This window comes from Zalophus californianus, chromosome 10, assembly GCF_009762305.2.
Source record: "Zalophus californianus isolate mZalCal1 chromosome 10, mZalCal1.pri.v2, whole genome shotgun sequence".
NCBI classification, from domain to species: domain Eukaryota; kingdom Metazoa; phylum Chordata; class Mammalia; order Carnivora; family Otariidae; genus Zalophus; species Zalophus californianus.
In genome coordinates, this window is record NC_045604.1 from 29348211 (window position 1) to 29375644 (window position 27434).

General features: G+C 47.0%; 1 protein-coding gene across 2 annotated transcripts; it reads right to left on the reverse strand.

The window, feature by feature from the left end:
• Positions 1-338: 338 nt before the first annotated feature.
• On the reverse strand, positions 339-26747 carry LOC113933322 (maestro heat-like repeat-containing protein family member 7). 2 transcript variants are annotated; one of them, XM_027613295.2, is made up of 18 exons: positions 26627-26747; positions 25830-25916; positions 24374-24481; positions 23782-23917; positions 22950-23038; positions 21250-21399; positions 19114-19268; positions 13277-13421; positions 12609-12781; positions 11064-11201; positions 10851-10965; positions 7909-8049; positions 7154-7330; positions 6630-6788; positions 5577-5678; positions 2098-2200; positions 1444-1503; positions 339-591 (listed from the first exon to the last, which is right to left on the reverse strand). In XM_027613295.2, exons 1-18 carry the CDS (start codon positions 26669-26671, stop codon positions 443-445), a joined length of 2232 nt encoding a protein of 743 aa, XP_027469096.1. In that variant the 5' UTR covers positions 26672-26747; the 3' UTR covers positions 339-442. The 2 variants fall into 2 exon arrangements, with proteins under 2 accessions (XP_027469096.1, XP_027469095.1); XM_027613294.2 differs by having other exon boundaries at positions 339-724.
• Positions 26748-27434: the final 687 nt, after the last annotated feature.

Consider the following 27434-nt stretch of genomic DNA (forward strand, 5'->3'; position numbering starts at 1 on the left):
GGACTCTGTCACCCGCCACCGGGAGCCCTGCCCAGCACAGCTAGAGTCTAGAGCACCTTGCGTGTCCCAGGACTCCCCTTCCCCCCAGTCTGTGGTTCAGGCTGATGGTCAGAGTCCCCACGCTCCGGCCTCCAATCCCCTGGCTACACGGGAGAAGGGCATGTGGTGGGGGCGGGGCGGGGGGGTGGAGCTGGGAGAGGCCAGCCTGGACCAGGCGGTCGGTCGCCGCAGAGGAAGCTGCTCACAGTGAATGGCCCTGCCCCGTAGAACAAAGTGGAAAGGCCAGGAAGCACCAACTCCACAGAAGCTCATGCTTCTTCCTTTTATTGCAAAGGGTCTGCGGGGACACACATCCACTTCTCGGGTGGGGCTCGGGAGCCTGGCCCCCCTGTCACAGTTGTCACTGTCACATCCGCCCTGGCCAGGCCCCAAGGACGCAGGCTCAGGAGTAGCCCTTTCGAGGCCTCCTGCTACAGAAGCAGGAGGTAGGGGTGTTGACCAGCAGCTTCTCCTGGGCTTCCAGGATGTAGAGGGTCTGAGTGGCGAGGCAGCTGACCATGGGGTCGGGGTCTTCCCGCATGGACCTTAGGGCTGCAACACGGAGGCCGCTGAGGGGCTTGGAACGAAGCAAGGCTGCTGGGCTGGGCGCGAGGCCTGGGCCCCGCCGGCGGGCCCATGAGGTTGGCTGGCAGACGGGGCAGCGCAGCGGGAGGGGGACTGGCGGCTTTTAAAATACGAGCAAGAATTCCCACTGGGAGGCCACCCTGCTCAGTGGCAAGCAGGACGACGTACTCGCCCGGGGCTCAGGGAGACGGGAGGCCGGCTGCCTCCTGTCCTGCCTCCACAACCAACCTTTTCGGCCCCCTCCGCCACCCCCCGGCCTGATCCGCCTCTGCCCTCCTCTTTTCCAGAGAATAGCTATGGGTGAAGTGCTCTGGCTTCGCAGAGAGCTACAGTCAGGGATTTGGGCAGCAGCAGGGGACGCAGCAGCGCGGGGATAGGGTGCTTGAGACAGGACAGAGGGAAAGGGAAAACATGGCGTTGGTGGGGTGGGGGGCAGCAGGTCTCAGCGGGACGGCGGAGAAGACGTGGACTATAGCGGGAGCGGTCCTGGCGGCTCCACAAGGGAAGGGCTGGGAACCCCTGTGTCCCCCAAGTGAGAAAAAAGTTGGATGGCCCTCCTATCAAGAGTTCCAGGAACTGTAATGGCTGCTGAACGGCCTGGAGTTCAACGGGGGTGAGGGTCAGTGAGGGAACATGAGGAGCGGGAGGGCTCTGGCCGACGCCCCAAAGCTAAAGGCCTTAAAGACGAGCCTCCCTCTTCATTCTTTCCAGGGAGCATTTTTGTCAGCCACGTGCCCATTTTCCCTCATTTCTGAGACTTCCCCACCAGCACCAGGAGCCTTAAAAGCTGCAAGGAGTCGTGACTGGGTTGCCACTCACCTGCGTATACTTCCTCAATGTCACCGGCCTCTTCCGCGTCGAGGGTTTGGATGATCTGGCCTACAGGGGCACACAGAGCACCTCAGGGGCCCCGCAGAGGACCACGGGACCCCAGCTGCACCTGCTCTTGTGTCCCTCCCCAAAATACACACCTCCCTCTCGCTCCCCCTAACTGACCTTGTCTAGAGTTTTCCCACAAGTAGAAATTACTTCCCCTTCTCCTCCGAGGGTCATCAGCAAATTGGGCTGGGGGAGGCGGAGGGGGTCCCTCTGCTCTAAAGACACTTTTCCTTGGGGTGACACGAAGCAGTTCCCACCAGCCTCTGAGCGTCATGGGGGAGCCGCGCCCACACCCTGACGCCCCGCCCCTTGGGAGCTTTGCTGGCCTGGCCTGGCAGGACGTGGCCCATTCCACTGTAGGAAAGGTCACCCAACCCAACCAGGAGCCTGCTGCAGAGGGAGGAACGGGTGGAGACAGAGGGGTGGGTGGAGAATATGCGGACTATCGCAGGAACGGTCCTGGGAGCTTCACAGAAAGCCCCTCCACCCTCCAATGTTACCTCAGGCCCTTATATCCCCATGTCGCAAGTCCTCAGGCTGTCTGAAGGATGCTGGACAAAGACACAGTGGCTCCAAGAAGAGGGAAAGTGGTACCTGCAAACCGTACGGCCGCCTGGCGGATGGGGGCCTGTGGGCTCTTGAAGAGAGTCGTACACTGCTTCAGAAACCAGAGGGCCTTGTTTGCCTCCTGCCGCAGCTGTAAGAGGAGGAGCTGGCTTAGGTAAGGCGCCCACTGTCAGGCCTTCTGCCCCCCTCAGAGACATCAGCTCATGCAAAACCCTGTCAAAACATTCTAGGGGTGCCTGGCTGTCTCACTGGCGGAGCATGCGACTCTTGATCTTGGACTCATGAGTTTGAGCCCCTCCATTGGGTATAGAGATTATTTTTTAAAATAAATTATTTAAACAAAATTCTACACCTCCGTCCCTTCCCACCCCAGCTCCTGAAGTCTTGTTCCCTCCATGAAGCCTTCCTGGATTGACAGGGGGATCACTTTCCAATAGATTCACCCCAATCTTTCGCTCACACATTCCTCCTACTCCCAAGGCTAGAGGAGTGAACCCCGTTGTTTCAATATTGCTTTTGTATGTCTTGGCTTAAAATCTTCAATCTCAAGGTCATTTGTTCTAGGCTGCAATAGAATCAATCATGTCTCCACCCTTCTATTTAAACAGAGCCAAGCAGGGCCACATGTAATTAAGTGTTTTAATACTTTTCTTTCCCTGCCTAGGCATGCACACACTTCATCCAGATTCCCTGCCTTGAAGGTTCTGGGGGGTGACATGTTCTGCCTTTTGCAAAGACCTAACCCCAACCCCTGCGTGTCCCTCCCAGTGACTCTCCTACTCCGCCTTTACACTGCAGCCTGAGTACTCAAACGAGGAGGCTACATCCATGGTTTGTCAAACTTTTTTTGGTAGAACATCTTTTCTTCGAACAAAAATCCTAACTGGAAACCTAAGATTCTGAACCAAAAGAAGTGGGACTGCTCCGGTTGAAGGGCGTGTGAGATGCAGCCCCACCCACTGCTCATCTCCCCCAGGTTTGAAGTTACCCTGAGAAGCCCTTGGATTCTTGCAACCTGGTCTCCTTGCACCATCCTGCTGATCCAGATCTGGCTTCCATGCTCCAAACCCCACACGCACAACCAGCCTTTACCTCCCTGGACTCTCCCTCCTCTCACCACCCGCTGTTGACCACTCATCGCTTCCTGAAACTGTCTTCTTCCTAAATGACCGCCACCCTCCTCTCCTCTTGTTCTTCTATTTCTTGGCCTGGTTTCCTTTCCTAGTCTCCTTCCTGGGAGACTTGGAACTGATGTTTCCTGGGATCCTGATGTCGAACCGTATGCTTCTCCCTCTGTGCAATTCCCTTCAATGAGCCATGGTGGCAACTCAGTGTCCACACATCCGTATCTCCAGCACGGCTCTGTTTGCCAAGCCTTGGTGATTCGGTGGTTATATCTATTTCCAATGGTATAGATCTCCCAAGCTCTACAAACCTGACATGCACAAAATCAAGCCACTATACTACCTTCCTCTCCACACCTGCTCCTCCCTCTGTATTCCTGACCCCAGTTTGTGACACCAGCATTCGCCCAAGTCAGAAACCCAAGAGTTGACCTTTACCCTCACGCTCCACATCAATTAGCTCTCCAGCCCTGGCTCATCCCTCCATGTCTTTGTCTTCATGGCCTCATCTTTTCTCCCTGGATCCTCTCCCTCCAGACCCTAGTCCTGTCCCATGTGAACTTATCCTCCGATCTGCAACAACAGGTGGTCTGTCTAAAGCACACAGCTGTCTAACCATGGTACCACTGGCGTAGAGCACTTCAGTGGCTCCCTGTTGCCTACAGCGTGAAGTCTTGTGCCTTATTGTGCCCAAACCCTCCCTGCACAGTACAGCCCCAGCTCTTGCTTCCTGCTTCCCGGGTCAAGACTGCATACCTCCAGTTCATGAGCCAAAACCAGCCTGCAGACTTTTTTCATTGGCGCCACACAAATTTTTAAACATTGTAAGTTATTTGCCAAGAAAAATGTGGTAAACTTCACCTAAAATCAGGATTTCCTGCTTGTCTTAACAAAGTGGAAAATCTAGCAACACTGAGCCCGCCCCATTTCAGACTCAATCCATTGGTTCTCAACCCTCTCAGCTGGGGAGTGTACTGTCCCAGGGGAATTATAGAGCTGGGGGGAATGTCTTTGGGTGTCAAAATGATGAGAGGGAGTACACTAATTTCTAATGCCCCATTGCGTATTTGTATCAAAAATCCATTTCTAATTATCTATGCCCAGAACCTGACCCTGTCTTTTATATAAACACAGAATATTTTTTTCACAGTTCAATACACACTCTGGGTTTCCTGGAGATGCATCTACAATATGAAGCAAAGAAAGACTGTAGTTCATGTCATGTAGACCTTCACCAAATATTGTTCATCACTTTGAAAGTCACAACACTAAAGGCCACACTTCTTGTGGCATTTGAGTCCCCAGCACAACAATCCGGTACCATTCTGCATTTGTAATAGGTCAAGTCACGGAGATTCCACAGAGAAGGTCAAGGAGTCAACTACTTCATCGTGTCTTCCAGAGGAATGGGGCCCAGATACGCCCATCTATTATTTATGTTACATTACATTACATTATGTTGTGTTATATCATATTATGTCATGTAGTCATGTCATTTATGTTATATTGTGTCACATACATATTTACACATTATTTTAAAAGTACTTTCATTTCTCCTTTGGAGTTAGGGCATTATGTTTATTTTGGAACTCTGTACAGGTAGATGATATAATCTATGAATTTCATTTTAGGATAAAGGAGGAGTTACTGAGAATGTACTAGAACCAGGCTGTGCGGTGTCTGACTGTGCCAAGAACAGAACAATGTTGTGCAGTGTCCTGACCGTGCTGAGAGGCACTGCCTTCGCTGGACCCCAGACCTTCGATTCCCCTCCAGGGCCACCCAGTATGCTTCTCTGATTAATGTTCCTTCATGGCCTTGTAGGCATTTGAGTTTTCTGCCCCTGCTCGCATGAGTCCAAGCCACTGATAGCTCCCCACACACCAGGCTCTTCTGCCCTTATTTCTCAGGATCAAATTATATAAGATGACGTATGCAAAGTCCCTGGAACGGAGTGAGTGCTTTGTTCCACAGCCCTGTGTATGGCAGCACCTTGGCCTGCACTCCTGATCCCTTCTCTTTGCCTAAGTGATATCCTGCTTTCCATTTCCCCCTCTTCCCAGATGACACCTCCTCCGGGAAGCCTTCCTTCAAGTCCCAGACTGGGCTGGGCACCCCTCCTTTGTACTATGAAGTACATTCCTCTCTTTAAGCCCTCACCACAGTATTCTGAATTTGTCTAGTTGTGTGTCTAGTTCCCCAATTTAGGGAGCAATGGGAGGGCAGGAACCAGGTCGAGGTGCTGGGCACAAAGTAGATGCTCATTGAGTGTCTCATTATTAAACTGCAGCTGTTGCGAACCCCAGATGCTTCAGGAAACAGACTGCTGGCCGCCCCACCCTCCCTGCATGGAGCAGAATGGTGAGTAAGCTGCCGCCTTACCAGGGCTCTGAGGATAGTCCACACATCTTTCTCGGCAAATATCACTTTGAGCCTTGACCAGCCCAGTATGGCGGCCGTGCGGCAGAGGGCAGGCCGGCAGATCTGGAGAGACAGGAAGGTTCAGCATGGGGAGTTACGGGGACGGGGCTGGGAGAAGACACAGAAGGGCACAAGGAGGGGAGACAAATGGCAGGAAGTCCAATTCTGGAGGGAGGGAAGAGTCCAGGGAACCCCGAGGGACCCAGGGGTGCGGAGAGAGGCGGGGTCCTCTAGGCAGCTTGGCCATGTGTACACCTGTTCCCCACTAAGGAGCAGGTCCAGACGCCTGGTTGTAACGACTTTCCCAGTTGCTGTGGTACGACACTGAGAGCCAGAGCAATGAAACTATCCACCTCCCAGGCTCATGCACCCACCGCATGGCTTCCCACACCCCGAAAACAGTCTCCCCGAAACGGATTTCCCCAAAGACAACCAGCAGCTTCGTCACTTGTGTCCATTAGGGGCCTTGCCCTGGCAAAGTAGCCTCATCTGGAAACCGAGAGTCCTGTTACAAACCACATCAGCCACTTTGCAACTTTCCCCAGCTGCCGTCACATCCCTGGCCCCCCAGAACATGGACCAATTCCAGGCTCTCTCTGTCCTGCTTCATGGGAACCTCTCTGCTGCTGGTGGTGGTGCAGGGTGTTCTCAATTCAGTGCAAAGGAGCATGCGGGGAGCAACTTGGCGGGAAGGCCATGCAGCCAAGGGCAGAGAACCAGGCAGAGGCACTGTGCCAGACACTAGGATTTTCCTCCTTGGAGTCTTCCCACCCAGGGCATTCCGCTGTGTGCTGGTGACCAGCTGGGGAGGGCCAGGAGGGAGAGAGAACCCTGGTGCAAGCATCTGGTCACATCTGGCCCCTCCCTGCCACTTGCCAAGGTCAGAGACAAAGCAACTCCTCCAGCATCTTCCAGTCTCGCTACAGCCCCTTCCTTAGCACTTAACACCTGTTAGCATTTACCTTCCGTGACAACCCGAGACGGAAGACCAGGCTCCAGGGCCTGGCCTCTCACCTGAGCCACGCTGATATTCACATCCTCCAGGTGGAGCACAAGGAGGACTATCAAGTTGAGGACCTGGTGCTTCAAGGGGAAGACAAGCACTGTCCTCTTGACCTTAGCCAAGAGAGCCCTGTAGGTCTCAAAGGCCATCAGGCGCAGCTGCTCGGACTCCTGAGGGAGAAGAGACAGACAGACAGACAGACACACACACACACACACACATACACGGAAGACACCTCCACCTCTGTCCACCCTGGAGGGCCGAGGGCCCCGCGCTCCCCGCTCCCAGCGCACGCTCCCACGCACACTCCTGTCCCCCCAGGGATCCGTGATCGGACAGCAGCCCCGTTCTGCCTTGTCACTGCCATCTGCTCTCGGCACATCTCACGCCTTTTACAGATGCTACCCGAGAGGACACATGGAAGCAGACCTTTACGGGATGGCCTCACGTTCGGGCTACAGGGGCCTTTCCGGATAATTCTGCCCAACTCCCTTGGACGCCCAGAGAAGAGAAATGAGCCCGCAAAGGGCTTCACCTCCTCAAAGAAGGGCCCGAGCGTGAAGGTGAGCTGAGTAAGGAAGGAGGACGAGTGCTGCCAGCTGAGGTGCTCGGTGAGACACCTGAGCGCCGCGAGCGCCTCCATCACAACGGCGCTGTCCTGGGAGTAGCAGCAGTGGAGCAGGTGGGGCTGGAGGATGTGGAGCTGTCGCACCTGCAGGAGTGACCACGGCTCAGGAGAGGAGGAGTCCAGAGAGCTACTCCTGCTACGCCAAGGGACTCGCATTTCGATTCAAGCGGATCCAAACAAGAGCCAGCCCTGCCGCGCTCTACCACTGTTCCATCCTGGGACTGGGACCGGGACTGGCCTGGTAAATGGGGGGCAGTCAGAGGGAGCTGCCCAGGAGGACCTTCTGTCCTCATGGGAAAAGGGGAGAAGGCAGAGGAGAGCCCTCCTCCCACTACACCCAGAAGTTCTCAGCTCCACTGTTTTTAGCAGCCCTGGTGATGGTGCCCATCTCTGGGACACCTGGATGGCCTGGGCTCTTGGAATTGGCTTAGCCCTTACTCTGAAGCGATCCCTGGAAGAACCTTCTCTTTTGAGCATGAATGGCACAGGTCCCTGACCCCTGTATCCAGCGAACTGGCTTCATGAGGGTTCCCTTAGTCTGATCCCAAGAATGTGGTCCACCCTGTCTATAATGACACACTGGACCTCCGGGCCTTTCAATTGCTTCCCTGGGCGACAAGATCTCTTGAGAGCATACCCTTGGCCCCCCCGGCCCATCTTACCATGTTCCTGTGCTTTGCAAAGATCCCCACCACCTGCAACAGGAGCTTCACCGTGGCGGGCTCCTCAGAGTGGAACCAGTCTGCCAGAATGCGGACGGCGGCTTCGTCCGCTATGGCGGCCACACCTGGGCACCGGAGCAGCTGATAAAAAGAGACCAAGAAGACGGAAATGATGGGCAAGGAGAACAGAAATCCCCAGTGACTTTGAATCTAGGTTTCTATTTATTTATAAAGAAATGGTCTTAAGAACAGGTAAAGAGGCCAAAGCTTAGTTGAAAGGTAACTTCACACGCCATCATTCCGGGAGTCATTCATTCCTTCTGCAGGTTTTCCTCAGGCATCCTTGTTGAGGGGAGCTATAGAGGATAAAAGCAAGAAGTGCACCCAGATATTTATAGATAGCTGTGTATGATTATTTGACCGTGGAGAAAAATATGGAAGGATACATATTTGGTTGTTTGCCTCTGAAACCCTTGGGAGGAGGAAGAGGTGGTAGCTAGAGCTGATACAGTAGAAGGGAGGAGGCAAAAATAGGAAAGATAAGAAAATGGCTACAATAAAATAAATAGCACACGTGATTTCATTTGTATATTTATGTAAAATTTATGTGGGTTTATATGTCATTTGAAATAAAATTGTAAAAGACAAAAGCTATTCAGATACATTTAGGCCAGAGGAACCTGCTTTTGTGTGTATGCACGCATGCACAAACGTATGTCCACGGTCGCACGTGCAATCCTACTGGCAAAAAAAACGTTTCCGTGGATGGAGCCTCGGTTTCCACCTGTCTTTGATCGGCAGCCCCGCAAGTTTCTCAAACTCTCTGAGCTTCAGTTTCATCCTCTAGAAAACAGAGATAGTAACGTCTTTTTCACAGAGTTACAGTGAAAATCAGAGTCACTGAGCTCCCCTGTTCCTTGAGTGCCCTGAAGAAAAGCACACGGCCCTGTCTCTTTCCAGTGTTTCTACTTGGGATCATCACAGGGGAATGGCCGAGGGTAACGAAACAAACAGGGAAGTTGTAAAGGGCTGTGAAATACTAGAAAGCTTTCCCAGATGCGGTCTCTTGTTGAAAGACTGTGCTCAGCTGTCTTAGCCGGTGCATAAAACCCCATTGGTTCTCCACTCTGCTGAACGTCTGAGAGTGAGGTTCACCCATCTCCTTACTCCGATGCAGTCCCAGACTTCTCCCCAGCCTGCCGACGCCTCCCTCCGCTCTTCTCCGCCCGAACATCCGGTAAGGGGGGTAGATGAATAATTGCCATTTACATGTCCACTTGTTTCAGTTGGGTATTACGCATTTGGGGGAGCTTCTAGAGTGGTTCTCAGTCCTAGCTGTATTTCTAGAACACCGCTTAAAACTTGGTAACTTCTAAAATAAACCAATGCCTGGACTTCATCCCAGACCAATTCAAATAGCATATGAAGGCAGGGAGTTAGGAGAGGGAGTGAAGTTGTGGTTTGGCATCAGCATATTTTAAAGCTCCCCGGAGGATTCTAATAGGCAGCCAGAGATCAGAACTGCTCTACAGAGAGTGACAACCATCTTGTGGTGCTCCCCTCCCCTCAACCCTCGCCGGCTTGCACCTTGTACTGTTTCTCAAACTGAGTCCGAGGACTACCTGTACTGCAACACCCACTGGAGTCTTTACAGAAAACGAAGACTTCTGGGCTTTACTCCAGAGCCACTGAATCCACGGCTCTGGGGATGGAGCCCAGGAATCTGCATTTAAACAGCTTCCTAGTGACATGAGGTCCTTTAATGCTGGACACCTACTGAGTTAAGGCACCCTCTTCTGTGCAGAGTTGTGCACCCTACACCCACATCCCCACATCCCTAGCAGGAGTTCAGCCAACATAACATACATCCTTGAATGCATGTGCCAGCACCCCCTACCAACGTGCACATACTTGCTCACGGCCGTGGGCACCTTCCCACAAGACAATGCCCCTACATCAGGACACATTGTGACACGCTAGGGTAATATCTGCTTAGATTCCAGTATTAGCACTGCATTATCTTCTCTTATGGTCAAATGTAATCCTGCTCCATTAAAAAAAAAAATTAGGTGGCTTGAATTTTAAAGGGAGCCTATTGAAAGCTACAGTGAGCCAGAAATCCCAAAACCTTCCCAGACACTGCTGGTGGAAGTAAAATTTGGTACAACTTTACTGGAAAGTAATTTGGCATTAATGTAAAAAATAATAGAAGACATTCATATTTTTTGAACCAACACTTCTACTTATATTCAATATTTAATACTCTGGAATATGGGCAAAGTCTTTTGCACAGAGGCGTCCCCTACAGTCATATTTATAATAGTGTAAAATTGGAAACAAAACGTCCAATAAATTATAGAACATCTTTGTGATGAAATATTATATCACTGTTAAACTTTATGCTTGAAGATGCTTAAAGAGAGCAAGATACAGAGTATTAGAGAACGATGTCAGCTATGACACGCGCGCCCACCCCTCCCCCCCATTCAGACCAAAACCTAAAAGTGGTTTCCCCTGGGTATTGTGACTGTTAATGGTTTTATAATTACTAAAGTTCTTTTTCATATGTTTTAAATTTTCTACACCTTTTTTCTGTCAAATGGCCAAAATACATTGAGTCAATCAGTGGTACTGAGCAAAGATTCCTTTTAAAAGGCTGATGAGGTCGAGGTAGCTGAAGGAAAGAGCAATGTCTTTCCATAAGGTCGGGACAGAGTTAAGCTGCCTTAAGATTCAAGGAGGAATTACACCAGGTATATTCCAAGCCTGTGACTCCAGGCGACCTAATTGTCATTAACAGTGTCCGCCCATCCTTCTCTGAGGCAGGGAGTAAATTAGGCCATCCTTTCCTCCACCAGCCATCCCTGGAGGTGTCCCTTGTGTACAGCTGCCTTCCAGAGGAATCACCCTCACCCGACCTCCTCCCACCAAGAACCACTCACTTCAGTCATAAACACGAGGGCCGTTAAGTGATTTGTATAGTCCTGTTCTTGGAGCATCCTGATGATGAGGCTGAAGATGGGGCGGTTATGCCAACAATTCTTGATGACCATGGTCCTGCCGATGAGAGCAGAATGCTCGGGATCAGACCTGGGCCCCAGAAGAAAGCCAACGGGCTGGGAGGTCGTCTGGCCAGGGACAGGGGCAAGGCCTACCTGGCCAGCAGAGTGACACCCTCATAATGTCTTTCAGGACTGGTGAGCAGCTCCCAGGCCCCAAGTTTCTGAACATAAGACACATAGTCTCCATACCCGGTACTTAGCATCAAGGTCTTCAGGGCCCCCATGCTGGAACTGGAGAAAAGGCAGAAAGCAGACAGGAAGTCATCCCCACCATCTGTGCTCCTCTCCCTTACCTGCAGCCTGCCTGTCTACGCAAATCGTGAACCGCTGGTAGTGGGACAGCCCTTAGAGACCCAGGCTAACATTTTACAAATGAGAAACCAAGGCCAAGAGAGATGTGGGGTCCCTGAGGTGGCGAGGGAAGCCAGCAGAAGGGTAGGGAGTGGAGTCAGGTGCACTGTTTTATCCATTATACTGATTTCACTTGGGTATAGAATCTTGGCATTGGCCCAGTAAGTCAGAAATAAAGAGTCTTGTCCACAATAGCCAAACTGTGGAAAGAGCCAAGATGTCCATCGACAGATGAATGGATAAAGAAGAGGTGGTATATATACACAATGGAATATTATGCAGCCATCAAAAGGAATGAGATCTTGCCATTTGCAACGACGTGGATGGAACTGGAGGGTGTTATGCTTAGTGAAATAAGGCAATTAGAGAAAGACATGTATCATATGACCTCACTGATATGAGGAATTCTTAATCTCAGGAAACAAACTGAGTGTTACTGGAGTGGTTGGGGGTGGGAGGGATGGGGTGGCTGGGTGATAGACATTGGGGAGGGTATGTGCTACGGTGAGCGCTGTGAATTGTGCAAGACTGTTGAATCACAGATCTGTACTTCTGAAACAAATAACGCACATATTTTAAGAAAAAAGAAAAAGAAGAAGATAACAGGAGAGGAAGAATGAAGGGGAGTAAGTCAGAGGGGGAGACGAACCATGAGAGATGATGGACTCTGAAAAACAAAGTGAGGGTTCTAGAGGGGAGGAGGGTAGGGGGATGGGTTAGCCTGGTGATGGGTATTGAGGAGGGCACGTTCTGCATGGAGCACTGGGTGTTATGAACAAACAATGAATCATGGAACACTGCATCAAAAACTAATGATGTAATGTATGGTGATTAACATAACAATAAAAATTTAAAAAAAAGAAATAAAGAGTCTTTTCTAAAAAGTCCAGTAAAGGGCGCCTGGGTGGCTCAGTTGGTTAAGCGACTGCCTTCGGCTCAGGTCATGATCCTGCAGTCCTGGGATCGAGTCCCGCATCGGGCTCCCTGCTCAGCGGGGAGTCTGCTTCTCCCTCTGACCCTCCCCCCTCTCATGTGCTCTCTCTCTCTCTCTCATTCTCGCTCTGTCAAATAAATAAATAAATAAAATCTTAAAAAAAATAAAAATAAAAAGTCCAGTAAGACTTGTTGAAATGGTGTATGGGGAACACACTCCGTGCCCTACATGGGAGGTGTGAGAAGGGTGTCTGGGCCCTGGGCAGGCAAGTGGCAGGGGAATAACTAGGCTTTGCTGCTGGATGGGTCCTGGAGCACAATCACTGGGAAGCCTGGCCCAGAGACCAAAGTTACCTGACAGGGTCCACCCATTCGGCTGCATGCTGCTGATCCTGGATGTCCGTGTCCCCTTCAAGCACGAGGAAGGAGATCCGCAACAGCAGGGCCATAAACAGGGAGGAGAAGAAGGTCTGCACCTCCATCCGCCGACTTGGTTCCAGCAGGAGCTCATGGATGGCCCTGGTGGCCTGAGGGTGGGGAGGAGGGCGGGGGCATTATCATCTTTATATTCCAACTCTCAGGTCCTGTCACCATGAAATCTCTGCCCATAACCTATCACCATGATGGGCTGGCCCAGAAAAGCCCATGCTGCCAGGGCAAGTCAAAACTAAATTACTGTGAGCCAAGAAAATAAGGGGCAATTTCTAGAATGTTATCATTTTTAAATATTCTCATCATTGTGGTAGTTTTTTATTCTCTCAAAGACCTTGAGAGTTAAGGGGCTACTGGGGGTGTTTGTCTTACCTAAGTTCACGCAGGCAGAATGAGAAGTTAGTTCTTTGTCTCCCTACGAGGGAGAGAAAACCCTCCAACTACCGCAAGACTCGGCCTTTATAATGTTTGACCAAACACGGATATGTAAAAGGGAGAGGCCCCAAGAGCTCAGGACAGTGTGGGACGGGGCACCAGGGAAGCCCCACCCCCACCCCAGCACCCAGCCCCCTCCATGGGCCCCTCCATACAATCAACGGAGAGATCTCCATGCCATGGCTGGGCTCCTGGCCCTTTGATTTCTGGTGTGGAGCCAGTTTCTGCAGCAGAAATTCCATGATCACTTCATAGCCTTTGGGGAATGATGCCAGGATTTCCCAGGGCTTGTGAACCCCTCTGTAGAGGCAGAACCCCACCAACATGGTCACCCTCCATAGATTCCCCAGGGCTTCCAGGGAAAGGGACTCCAGGCTCCTTTGCCCAGTGTTCTAGCCCCTCTCTTTTTCTCCTTTCACTCCTTTAATTTTGTCATCTCCAGACCTCCCAGTCCTCTATCATCTCACACACAGCTAAATCCGAAGATGCTCACTTAGCCTGTGAGCCTGATCTGAGAAAATCTCTCCGGCCACACTTCAAAGTTGCAGATCAGTCAGAAGAGCCTCCTGTGATGTCCTATCGCCTTGTCCAAGCGCTCATTACCTACCTGGTACTTACTGGACATTAACAAGCAATCTTAATTTCCCAAAGATTAAGAGTCTCTTAATTTTTTAAATTTCTTTACAAAGAAATTATTTCCTTCTGGTGCTGAGCTGGCCAAGACCGAGAAAGCACATTCCCGTCAATCACTTCCCCTGACTGGTCCTAAAAACACTGGTCAAGTACAAAAGCAACAACTTTTTGAAAATTATTTTGAAATTTTGAAAATTATTAATAGCAGGTGGATTTGGGGAAGAAAGCAACCATTTGAAAAGCAACCCTTACTGGATGAGTTTCCCAGATTTCTTTTCTCTCTTCTCTCCCAACTTTGACCTGAAGCTGGCCCCAGTGTTAAACTATGCAGCAGGAACATGAAACAAAATCTATGGGTAAAACACTCTCATTCTGACAGAGGTCTGGGAAAACAGGACCCTAGGACTTGTGGCTTTAGGAGCGTATGGGTGGAATCTTTGTTTCTTTGTTTATTTTCTCTCCCAACCCTGTCCTGAGGATGACTCCAGAAGCCTACTGTGTAGTGGAAGTAGAGGTGGCAACTGCAATTACACGGGGGACTTATGACCCAGAGGGTAAGTGTGTGGGGAAGGGAGAAACCCCCTTTTTGCTCTCTTTTCTCTCTTTACTGCCTTACACATGGACCCAGGTGTGCAATTATATTGCCACAAGCAGTAAAATTGTGAGAGAAAACCCAACTTTTACACAGAGAACTTGAAAAAGGTGTTCCTGGAAGCAGAAGGTGGGAGAAATCTCAAAGAGGAGGAGAGAGAGAGAGAAGTTCCTAGTTCTGTATGTGAGCCAACACCTAAGTCCTGGCAGCACTCCTACTACACGTGCACAGGGTAGACCCAAATGACCCTTGAGAAGCACATGTGTAAGACAGACCCAAATTAGCACAGCAAAGACTTTAAAAACTTAACAGACATTGAAATTAAATTCAACAGAAGGTGAGACAAAACTTGCAGTCTAAACCATACACCAGGTTGATTGCTTAAAAAAAAAAATCAATATTCTTCAAGAGAATTTCACAAGACCAAGAGCCTCACACCATCATATTAAAAATGTCCAGACTACAACCCAAATTTACTTGACCTATGAATAACAGGATAATGTGATCAATTCCCCAGGAAAAAAAAATAATCAACAGATGCCAATCCTGAGATTACCAAGATGTTAAATTAGCAGTTGAAAACATTATTTTTCCAGATAAAGACTTTATGTAGACATTTTAAACATGCTCCATGAGGTAAAGATGAACATTATTGAGACAAATGAATAAATGTTCTCAGCGAAGGAATAAATGTTCTCAGCAAAGAAATAAAAGCTATTAAAAAAAACAACCTAATGGAAATTTTAGAATTGAAAAATAAAATACCTGAAACAAAAATTAACTGGGACCAATAGGAAATTGGAGATGATAGAGGAAAGAGTTTGTGAACTTGCAGAAATTACACAACCTGGAAAAAAAAAAGAAATTAGAAAAAAACTAACAGGGCTTCAGGGACTTGTAAGACACCATCAAAAAGTCTAACATTCATGTCATTAGAATCTCAGAGAGAAGAAAGATATTGGTGCAGAAAGTGTATCTGAACTAATGGCCTAAAACTCCCCCAAATTTGGTATAAGACATACACTAACAGACTCAAGTTCAGTAATGCTCAAACAGGATAAACTCAAAGAAAACATGTCCAGACACAACATAATCAAACTTCTGAAAACCAAGATAAAAAAATCTTGAAAGCCACCAGGAAAAAAACAGCGTATTGCATACAGGAAAAATGGTTTGAATTATTGCAGATTTCTCATCAGAGACTCTACAGTCCAGAAGAAAATGGAATGGCATATTTAAAGTGATAAGGGGAAAAAAAGCCATCAACCTAGAATTCTATATCCAGTGAAAATATTCTTTAGAATTAAGGTAAAATAAAGACACTCCCAGATGAGAAAAACTAAGGGAATTTGTCACCTGCAGACCTGTTCTGAATGGCATGCTACAGGAAATTTTTCAAGTTGAGAAATTTTATCAGAAGGAAACTTGGAACTTCAATAATGAAGAGCAACAAGAATGGTAAATATTTGGGCAAATATAACAGACCATTTTTCTCTCAAGTTTAAAAATAGGTATGATTATTGAAAGCAAAAATTATAACTTTTTTGGTGTCTTTCTTCAATGTGCTAGATGTAATACATATCACAACTATAAGATAAATTAGGGAAGGAAAAGGAACCTATATTTTGAAAGCTTCTACATTTTCTTGGAGTTCTAAAATATCAACTTTACATAGACTATGAAAATTTGGGTATGTTAACAATGCTAAGACCCACTAAAATCCTAAACCATTGGAACAAAAAACACAGGAGGCAAACAGAAAACAAATCATTAAGTGGTAGATTTAAATCCAACTATATATATATCTATATCTAGATAGATAGATAGGTACAATGGAATATCCTTTGCCATAAAAAATGAGAAAATCCTGAAGCACGTGAGTGGCTCAGTTGGTTAAGTGGCTGCCTTCGGCTCAGGTCATGATCCCGGGGTCCTGGGATTGAGCCCTGCATCAGGCTCCCCACTCAGCGGGGCGCCTGATTCTCCCTCTCCCTCTGTCTCCTGGCTTGTGCTCTCACTCTCTCTGTCAAATAAATAAATAAAATCTTAAAAAAAAAAAAAATCCTGTCATTTGTGACAACAGAGGGACCTTGAGGGCATTATGCTAAGTGAAATAAGTCAAAGAAAGACAAATACCGTATGATCTCACTTATATGTGGAATCTTTAAAAATGAAACAAAGCAACAAACAAACTCATAGAACAACCTTAGCAAATTTTAAAGAATAGAAATCATACAAATGGACTTAAACTAGAAGTCAACAACAGAAAGATATCTGGAAAATCATCAAGTATTTGTAAATTAAACAACACTTCTAAATAATACATGGGTCAGAGAGGAAGTCTCAGGGGAAATTAGAAAAGATTTTGAACTGAATGAAAATGAAAATACAACATTTTTAATTTTTAGATGCAGCTAAAGAATGCTTAGAGGGAAATTCACAGTATTAAAAATGTCTGTTTAAAAAGAGAAGTTCTCAAATCAGTAATCTACATATCCACCTTAAACTATAAAAAGATGAGCAAATTAAACTCAAAACAAGCCGAACAAAGGAAATAATCAAGATAAGAGCAGAAATAAATAAAATGGAAGTAGAAAAATAATAGGGGAAAAATCAATAAAAGCTGATTGTTAGAAATAATAACATTAAGAAACTGCTAGCCAGACTGACCAAGAAACAAAGACAAGACACAAATTACCAATATCAGTAATGAAAGAGGGGAAATCATTAGGGACATTCAAAGATAATGAAAGAATACTATAACCTACTCCTTGATCATAAATAAGGTAACTTAGATGAAATGAGCCAATTCCTTGAAATACAGGAACTATCAACATGCACTGAAGAGGACATAGATAATCTGAAGGGCCCTATAACTGCTGAATAAATTGAATCCATAGTTTAAAAACTTCCAACAAATAAAACTCTAGATCCAGATGTTTATATGCAACAAGCTGAACCTAGACTCAGTTCCTCACACCTAAATTAACCAAAAATGATTCATACACTTAAATATAACACTTGAAAGTATAAAACTCCTAGAAGAAAACATGGAAGAAAATCTATGACCTTAAACACAATCTATAACAGAAAAAAAAAAGATAAATTGGACTCCATCAAATTTAAAACTTTGCCAAAGACACTTAAGGGAATGAAAACTAATCCACAAAATGAGAGAAATATTTGAAAATCATATATCTGACAAAAGACTTGTGTCCAGAATATATAAAGAACTCTCAAAACTCAATGATAAGAAAACAAACATCTCAAGAAATGAGTAAAAGATTTGGATACTTGAACAAAGAAGTTATACGGATGGCAAATAAACACATGAAATCATGCTCAACCTCATTTACTACAGTTAAATTAGGGCAATGTAAATTAAAATGATCATGAAATGTCACTACACACTTGGTAGAATGACTTTTTTTTTTTTTTTTTTAATGAAAACACCAATATGAACAAGGATGGAAGCGACCGGAAATTTCCTATGTTGCTGGTGGGAATGGAAAAGCTACATGTGAGAAATAGTCTGGCAGTTTCTTTTAAAGTTAAACATACACTTCCCATATTGCCCAGCAATGCAGTCCCTAGGAATTTATCCCAGAAAAATGAAAGTTGATGTTCACACAAAAAGCTGTACACAAATATTTACAGCAGCATTATTATAATTACCAAAAATTGGAAACCATCCAAAAGGTAAATAAAAACAACAACTGTGAGATAGCCATACAATGGACTATTCAACTATTGATACATACAACAGCCTGGATGAATCCCAAATGCCTTACGCAGGGTGAAAGAAGCCAGACTCAAAAGCATGATTTTATTTTGTATGATTTGTGCTGTATGATTCTATTTACCATACTCTGGGAAAGGCACACGACAGGGATAGAGAACTGATCAGTGGTGGCCAGGGGTTGGGTGTGGAGGAAGGAGTTGACTCCAGAAGGGTAGCACAGGGGAATTTTGGGGGGCTGATGGAAATGTTTTGTATCTTGATTATGGGGCTGAAGATTGTGACTATACATTTGAGAAAACTTATAGAACTGTATGGCAAAAAGGGTGGATTTTACTGCATGTAAATTAAATCTTTTAAGTTTAAAAAAGGAAATTATAGCATAGTAGATTCATACAATATAATATTGTATTATATAATATATCATATTAGGCAGCCATCAAAATTATGTTCATAAAAAGGTTTTAACTTAAGAAAATGCTATGATAAAATGTTAATGAAAAAATATGCAAATTGGTATGTATGAGTATGAGTTTGATAATACATTTTTTAAAACCATTTTTAAAAGGTAGACGAATTAGGGGTGCCTGGGTGGCTCTGTCGGTTGAGTGTCCGACTCTTGATTTCGGCTCAGGTCATGATCTCAGGATCATGGGATCAAGCCCCAAATTAGGTTCCACACTCAGTGGGGAGTCTGCTTGAGATTCTCTCTTTCCCTAACGTTCTGCCCCCGCCCCTACTCATGCATGCACTCTCTCTCTCTCTCTCAAATAAATTAAAAAAAAAATTAAAAAGGTAGACAAATTATAAATTATACTAGGTGATAACCGATTTAATTCTTTTTTTTTTGCTTTTTCAAAATTTTACATGCTTTCAAATTTGCTGCAATAAGTCCATATTATTTTGACAATTACCCTGCCTCCAAATAAGTAAGGAACTTACTTGTATTGAAAATTGGGTACCTTTTAAGAATAAGCAAATTAGAAGATTGTCAGGGGCCGGTCAGTGGAATTGGTAGAGTCACCTACCTTTGTGACTGATCTTCCATCTTAAACAGGGTCAGGATAACTTCATCGGTGTAGGTCTGGGCCAGCAGGTAAAGGATCTTCTTTATGGTCCCTTGGGCTGTGGTTTCAGTGATGCTGTTCATATTGTGGCAAATGTACTGGATAATTTCTGGCACCTGAAGTGGGGGGAAGGAGGAGCAAGATTCATCTAGACACAGCGCCAGCTCATCAGGAGGCGCATAACCATGCACCCATATAAAGTATGTGGGCACACACCGATGTGAACCTGTCCGCAGCAGTCACTGCCCCACTCTGGTCAGACACTCCTGTGTGGCTGGGGGCTGTCCTGTCCCCCATATTTTAAGAGGGACAAAATGAAGAGCAGCAGGGAAGAGTGCCTCAAGTTATGCCTGGAAACCATGTCATGAGGAATGAAGCAAGTGTCTGGGGATGACTAACTTGGAGATGTGGGGCTAGGAGACATAAAGCCTATTATAGGGGAAGAGGAGGGCTCAGGTCTCACAGTTTACTAGCCGTGTGGACTCAGCAGTGTGCCTGGTGGTGAACAGCACAGGCCCTGGAGTCACACGCCTGAATCTGAACCTCACTTTCTTGCTTACCAGTTGTGTGACCTTGGGCAAATTTTTCATCCTTTCTATGCACGACTTCCTCATATAGAAAATGAAAACAACTTTAACGGCTCTGAGCTAATCTACATTGGTTGGAAACAGTGTCTGTCACATAGTAAGTGCTCAAGAAACTTCAGTTACTAAGGCTTTAGCCTCCTTGAGCAAATTTTCTAAATTAGCTTTTTCTTTTCCCCATTTTTTAAAAAAAGGTTTTATTTATTTATTTGACAGAGCAAGAGAGTACAAACAGGGGGAACAGTAGAGGGAGAGGGAGAAGCAGGCTCTCTGCCGAGCAAGGAACCCGATGCAGGACTCAATCCCAGGACCCTGGGATCATGACCTGGGCTGATGCTTTCAGCATCAGATGCTTAACCATCTGAGCCACCCAGGCACCTCTCTTTTCCCCATTTCTAAAAAGAAAACTATTACTTCCTTGCAGACCTGTTGTAAGAATTCAATAAAATAACATGTGAACAAGGCTAGCAGAGTGTGTGGCACCTAGTTTTAGTAAAACCTGAATATTAATTGATTTCTGCATAACTCCAAAAAGCAAACTTGGGCCAGGGACTAGAAACTGTGGGGATGACGATTTCGGTTCACAATAAGGTAGAACTTTCTAATAATGAAAGTGATTCACAAATTAGAATGAGCTATGGTTTAAGGTAGCGAGCTTCCCAAAAGCGCTTTGAGGAGAATCTGGCTACTCGAGTCAGGAGTGTTCCAGAAGGGGTTACAGGCATTGAGTGGGAGGTTGCAGTGGTTGACCTCTGGGGTGGCCTTCAGCTCTAAGAGCTTATTCCCGGTCTGCTCTGAAGCATTCAGATGGCTCTCTAGGCCAGAGAGAGCGGCAAGGGTAAGACTCAGGATAATAACTGGACCTGTTGTGGAGGTGTCATGAGCAAGACAGAGGAGTAGGTTAGGCCATTGAGATGAGAGTGAATCTATCAATGCATAAGACCTTTAAAAATGGGATGTTAAGGGACAAAAATAAACCATGCTATCTTAATTTTACCGAGAACCAGTTCCACCTCTGACAAAAGAGTCTCTGTATTCCATCACTGATTCATGTCAGTGTCTCATAAATTCATATGTATATATGAAATATATGAGATAGATTGATAGATCAATAGATTGGTAGATTGAACAATAGATAGATAGACTGATCTCTGTCTTGACTGTGCATTCTCCCACCTGAATGAAGAAGGCTCCCACAGACCTAATATACTGTTTGGAAGCAGAAGGAATAACTGAGTTCTCTCATGGTCCTAGGACCCCACAGTAGTCTCCTGCTATAACTTTGACTCTATTCTTCCCTTTCTGGTAGACATGGAGGCCAACAGGTCACCCTTTTTCATGGAAAGGCCTTTCAGACAATTGCAAACAACTCATTTAACTTCTTCTCCTCTGAGTTAAAGGATTTCAACTCGTTAAACCCCAACCAGTAGGAAATCAAACAGAACAAGATCCAAAACAGTGAGGAAGCATCCTTAACTTGACCTTGAACCATTAAGTCCCTCTGAGCTGGTACCTTCCCAATTTCTGGCATAGAGTACTTCAGGATCATCTTCAGCATCTTGGAAGCAGCACAGACATCATGCCTGTTGGCATTGGTCATGGCCTCCATTGACACCATTATAACATCTGCTCTCTCTTCAGGGGTCAGGTATTTCCTGAAGAACTGAAGAAAGAAGAGCAACAGCTGTGTCTGCCATGTCAGCATCCCACTCTGGGACTGCACAAAACCTCCGGACTCCAAAGAGACCAGTCAACCTGGGTCCCGTGGAGGCAGCCCCTGGTCAGCATCTGATTATTCTATGGTGCGAGGCCAGGCTCCAGAGTGTCACCAGCTCCTAAGTTCCCAGGTAAGAACAAGGGTCCAGACAACATGGTGCAGAGAACAATGCAACAGGCATTTCTGTTTTGAATTTGGAACGTAATTAGGTGATCCCATTTGGAAATGAGTTCTGATGTGTAGTGAGTTCACAGCATTCCAGAGCAAGGAATGACTGTTGTGGTCTAAACCACGTGTGGCTCATGTCTCTGGATCCATACACCCCCGTGAAGCTCATTCACTCACACAAGAAAGAGAGTCCCAATTCTGTGCCTGGTTCTATGCCAGGAGCTGGGGAAGCCCACACACACAAGACACCCCCTGCCTTTGCCCTCAAGGAACTTACTGTCAGGGCAGGGCAGGTAAATAAGCAATCATAGTGCCATGTTAGAAATGCTAGTAAGGCACATAGTGGGGACACCGAAGCCAGACTCGCAAGATTAGACAAGGCTTCCCGGAAGAAGTACCTCTGAAGTCCATACTTTGGTGAAAATGGGGGAAAGAGTTCCAGGCAGGGACCAGACTGTGCAAAGGCCTGGAGAGAGAGGAGTTCAGTCCAGGCGCTGTGTCCCGCAAAGGACCCCGACTGGGTGGGGAAGGGGAATCTAGACAAGATGAGGCGAAGGAGTTAGGCAGGAGTCACATTGGGCCAGGCCTCACGGGCTATGTGAAGGCTTTAGTATAAGAACAATGGAGAGTCAGTGCAAAGGGGAATAATATGATGATATGTGCATTTGAGAAATAATTCTCTGATGGCAGTGCAGAAAATGGTGTGATGTAGAGCATGGTCAGAAATGGCGATCGGCAGGAGGCTGTTGCAGTAACCCGGGCAAGAGACTGATGGTGGACCGAGTCAGAATAGCCGTGGTGGGGCTGGGGCAGAGTAGATGGACTCTCATCCCATTCAGGATGAGAATGGACAGATGTGGGATTGAACTGGATGTGGAAAGTGAGGGAAGGAAAGGGGGAAAGGAGGAAAGAGGGAAGAACGATTCTTGGATATCTGGCTGGAATGGCTGAAGTAGACTAACCACTGGGGACACCATTGCTAAGACCAAAGGTACGCCTTTGCTGAATGAATAGAATTAAAGCTAGGCCAGAAATAAAGGTACAGGAGCACAATCTGTGGGTGGGGGAGAGGGTCGACTGTGTCCCTATTTTACAAACTCTCTCAATGACCCTCCAACTTCAGTCAACTCAAGTGAAGCTAGGGGAGTGGGCCTTATCCCTCCAGCATGCTGTCCATGAGACCTTGAACTTTGGGGACAGTTCCCTGGGTGGGGGAGTATTCCTCTGTGGCCCCAGCCAGGCCCTCTGTAATCGCTACTCAGCCATCTTTCTCCCCTGCGGATGCTCCCCATCTGGGCACTCCACACACGGTGGAGAGCAAGGGTTACCATTGTGAGACTCTGTATGTTGGCAAACCATCCTCCCCGGAAATGCTTCTGCAAGTCCTTCAGAATGGCCTCTGTCTTCTGTTTCATACCTTCGATCCAAAAACAACAATTAAGGAGCAGGGCCTTAACAGGGAGAAAGGAACACACCCTCCCTCACTTCCCCTCCAAACCTCAGAGATGAACAGGGTTCAACAGGTGGAGTAATGTTTGCCCAGCAGAATGGGGAGAGCTCCCTAGTGCCAGGCTGATGCGTGGAGGGAGACTGTAGTTGGGGAGGTGGTCTGGCCCCTGCTGTTCCTGTACCCGTGCCACTGTGTGGACTGTCCCCACCCCTCACCCCTACAGCTGAGCAAAACAGGAAGTACATTTTATTGGATCATAAAAAGCTGAGGTTTCTGAAACACCCTTTAGGGCATACTTGCAAATTCCTCTAGCACCTCTGTAAGCATGAGTGGCTGTCTGTATCTTTGTTTCTTCTGGGGCAGAGAAGGTCTAGATCAAAGATTCGCAAGTTTGTTCCCTGAGAAAGGATGCTCATTTTCTCAGTCATACACCCAGCAGGAGCGATGGGGTCTCATAGGTGGCTGCGAACCTAGCTCCCCCTTTATTCCAAGGATCTTCTAGAATCTTTTAAAACAGGGTGTTGCATCAGCAATGGGCTTGGAGTTCATTTAGATAAAGCCTGTTTACTCCAGTGCTCCTGCAGGAGAGAACTGCCCCCCGGTGTGCCTGACACAAGGTAGGCATTCAGGGACCTGTGCTGGTTTGATCCTGTCACTCAGCAGGTCCCCACAGCTACAGCCATGTAACGCCCCAGGCTCGTATCACTTACTTCTATGAAGCACAAGGATTTTGAACAAGTAATGCAATGCCTCCGAGGCCCCTGTGCTGATCTCATAGTTGGCGTTCATGCAGAACAGGCCTAAGATGCCGATTAGCTTCCCACTCATGGAGAACTCCATCATGTGCTGCCAGGAAGAGGAAACTGTTACCTCCCCACCATGACCATCGTCCCCCTCCAGCCTCCCCTTGCTTCCCACATCAGTAAGTTATGTGCTTGTGTGTGGCCCCTCACCCCACCAACTCCACTCCACTCTGTCCTGGAGTGGGGAAAACTTTCCAAATGCCACCCAGGGACATGGCGCAGCCAGACACCTCAAATATGTTAACCAGTGGAAAGCTGTGGGCCCAACCCAGCTCTCCAGGCCAAGGTCTCCCACCAAGATGTGTCTGGACAATTAGAGTTTACTAGCTAAGGGCAATATCCCATAGAAGCAGAAAAGGCACTCATGCTAAATAAACAGGTAAACAAATAAATAAGGTGCTCTGGTGAAGCCCTGCAGAGCCTCGGGCTCAGTCAGGTGCCCCACGTTCAGAGAGGCAAGGCCCATGGGTCAGCCTTTCCCCCGACCCCAGGCACTCACCGACAGCTCAGGGAAATTGCAAATAAACCTCAGCATCTGGGCAATGGTGCCCAAGGCCCGGGTCTGTTCGTGCACTTTCTCTGACAGTATTAACCAAGGCAAGATGATCTGAAAAGGCAGCATAGAGAAACCACCAGTGCCATCTATGGGAGCACTGCCCTCATCCCTCCTTGCTTCGAATCTACCTCCCCAATGGCCAGAAAGACAAACAAGTGCTTGCTTTGGCAGCTCATATGCCAAAAAGAAAAACAGATCATCTATTGTCAGGGGTTGGGGTGGGCAGAGGCGTTGACTTACAGAGTCATGGGGGGGATTTGGGGGGATGGTAGAACTGCTCTGTAGCTTGATTGTAGTTGTGTAGATATGACTGCGTTTGTCAAAACTCGCAAAACTACCCACTGGGAAGGGGGCATTATACTGTATGTAAACCATGCCTTAATAAAAATATGAAAAAAAACTAAACCAAAGGCAAAAAAAAAAAAAGAGAGAGAGAGAGAGAGAGAGAGAGGAGCCCTTGGAAAAACTAAATAGACCTTAAATATTTTTTTAAAATTAACCATCTTTCTGATCCCACTGTGCAAAGTCAAATATGAAATAAATGAGGTATTATGCAATCATATAGTTTTTGTAGGAAAAATTATGTCTAAGATAGCCACACATGATTTTTTTTGCTTCAGAATTACCTCAAAGTAGCAAATATAATCTAAATCTTGTTGCATATAGAAAATCTTATTTTTATCATTTTAATTTCATTTATCAAGATAAATCGATAGATGAAACTTTGGAAACGATTTCAAGTGGTGACTTGGGGAGCACCATTTACCTTTGGATAATGAGGACCCCAATAGTGGATTTCCTGAGGACCCCACCCTGACGGAGAACCAAAGCTCTGCATCTTTGTTCCCCATAAATTCAAATTATATTAGTGCATTTACTAGTCCACTTACAGGGAAAGTACCCACAAAGCGCAGAAATGCTTCTCAACAAATGTACCAGAAATGATACCTTCCAAAAAAAACCATGTCACTAATCCCAATAGGAATATGTTTCCTCTCTAGATACGGCCCTCATCAAAGATTTTTTTTAAGATATCCAGGTGATCCTGTCTCCGTATTGGTAGTCAAATATAATGTTTTATCCAAAACTGTATTATCCTCATTAATTACCATCTTGTTGATGAAAGTTGGTTTCAAGTGACTCGGCTATTTCCCCAACTCAAATTCACCCCAAAGATATGACAATGTATCATAACTAAGAATATTTGAAAGGCTCTAAAGATAGAGAGAGAGCAATACAGGAAGTGGTCTCCCAGTCACCCTGATGCTCGCTGAGGTTTGAGAACTGATGGCCTCTGGCTTGAAAGACCTCCAGACTATCTTAATACTCCTTGTCTTTCCTCCCCAAAAACCAGATTTAATATAGGGCCCCAGTCTGACTGCTTTCTACAGCCACTTACCTCCAGGAAGTTCTGCAGTATGGGCATGTTGGGGTCCATATCCTCCATTACAAGAGCTTGTAACATGTCATCTAAGGCTTGGATTGTCTGACAATTGAGGAAGCGTGGAGTGTAGGAGGCCCGACAGCCACCGGACCAGCCTGGCTCCCTGGGGCACTCCCCCACGTCCCTCAGACCCCTCCTCAGGAGGAAGGAAAGTGGGGGCCAGTCCAGCTCTGCCGCCACACACTGATCTTCCCAAGTGCTGACCTTTCTTGACATCACTGAAGACTGGACCAGGGCCAGCCCAAATTGTAGGCCAAATAGTAAAATGTAGGCATTGGGCCATTCTCCCCAACAAGTACAGTCCCCGGGAGATTCTCACCATTAGGGATTCATTCTGTTCTTATAAGGAAAGTTCTATTTTTAAAACTGAAAATTCTTGAGATTTGGCAGTCTACTGGTCAGTTATTCCATAAAATCTATGGGTTTTTTCATCATATTGTCTCTTAAGACTGAGTTTGCCATGGACCTAGAGAAATGAGAGCCTTTGTGAGAGAGGACATCGGCAGTGTGGGAACATGAGCCACTCCCTAGGGAGACAGGTGAGGATGAGGCAGAGGAGTTACTCCTGGGCAGCATGAGGACCATGGGGCTCTGAGCTCCTGAAGGAGGGGTCAGAGAGGAGGGGAGGAGGGGAGGAGGGGAGGAGGGGAGGAGGGGAGGAGGGCCCAGGAGCTAGGAGGACAGAGGAAGCCTCTCTGAAGACAAAAGGTCTCCCGTGGAGACCTCCACCGGGAGGTGATGGTGGCGATTACCTGGAGGTAGAGACTAGCACTCTCTTTTCGGTCTAGACTGGGCATGATGAGTGGCAGAGAGAATGTGCTAGAGATGCAGGCATTTACCAGGTCCAGTTTCTGGGATAAGTAGAATGGTGGATTCACCTGGCTGGGGGGAGAGGGGAAGAACGACAAGAGAGCTTCGGAGGGTATTAGTGACAGGCTGGGTGAGGCTTCTAAGACCCTATGATAGAACCTGCTCTGCTACCTTTTCTGAGGCACAGGAAACAGTGTGGACCTGAGCCCCCAAACACTTTTCAATGGTTTCCTTGCCAGGGAAGGAGCTTCCTGGCTTCTTGGGAAGGCTTTCCTACACTGGATGTCCTAATAGGCTTCTAATAATGACATTTGAGGTACCTTCACCACCCCTGGATGCTGGTAGATGAGGTGGCAATCATGGGGCCCTGCCACCCACAGCCCAAAATTCAAGTCCCCAAACTTTGCCCTTCCTCCCAGCCCAAATGTTCTCAGCATCAGAGACCCAGGGGCTCAGAGGAGGAAATAGCAAGGAAGGAACCTCAGGGCCACGATGCAGAGCATGGCTTGCTGACGCACATTGCTGACCAAGACCTCAGTGGATTCTTCAAGGATTAATAACTAGAAGGGCCAGGAAGAAAATTCAGAATTTCCCTCAGAGATGCCAACTCTTGGCTCTGGGACTTGGTCATCCCCATCCCTGGTTGATCAACTTCCAGAAGAGGTTGGGGTCTTTCTCACCTCAATTTTCTTGGCCAGAATGGTTTTAGGAAAGTAATCATTCATATTGCCATTTGCCTGGGAGTGAACA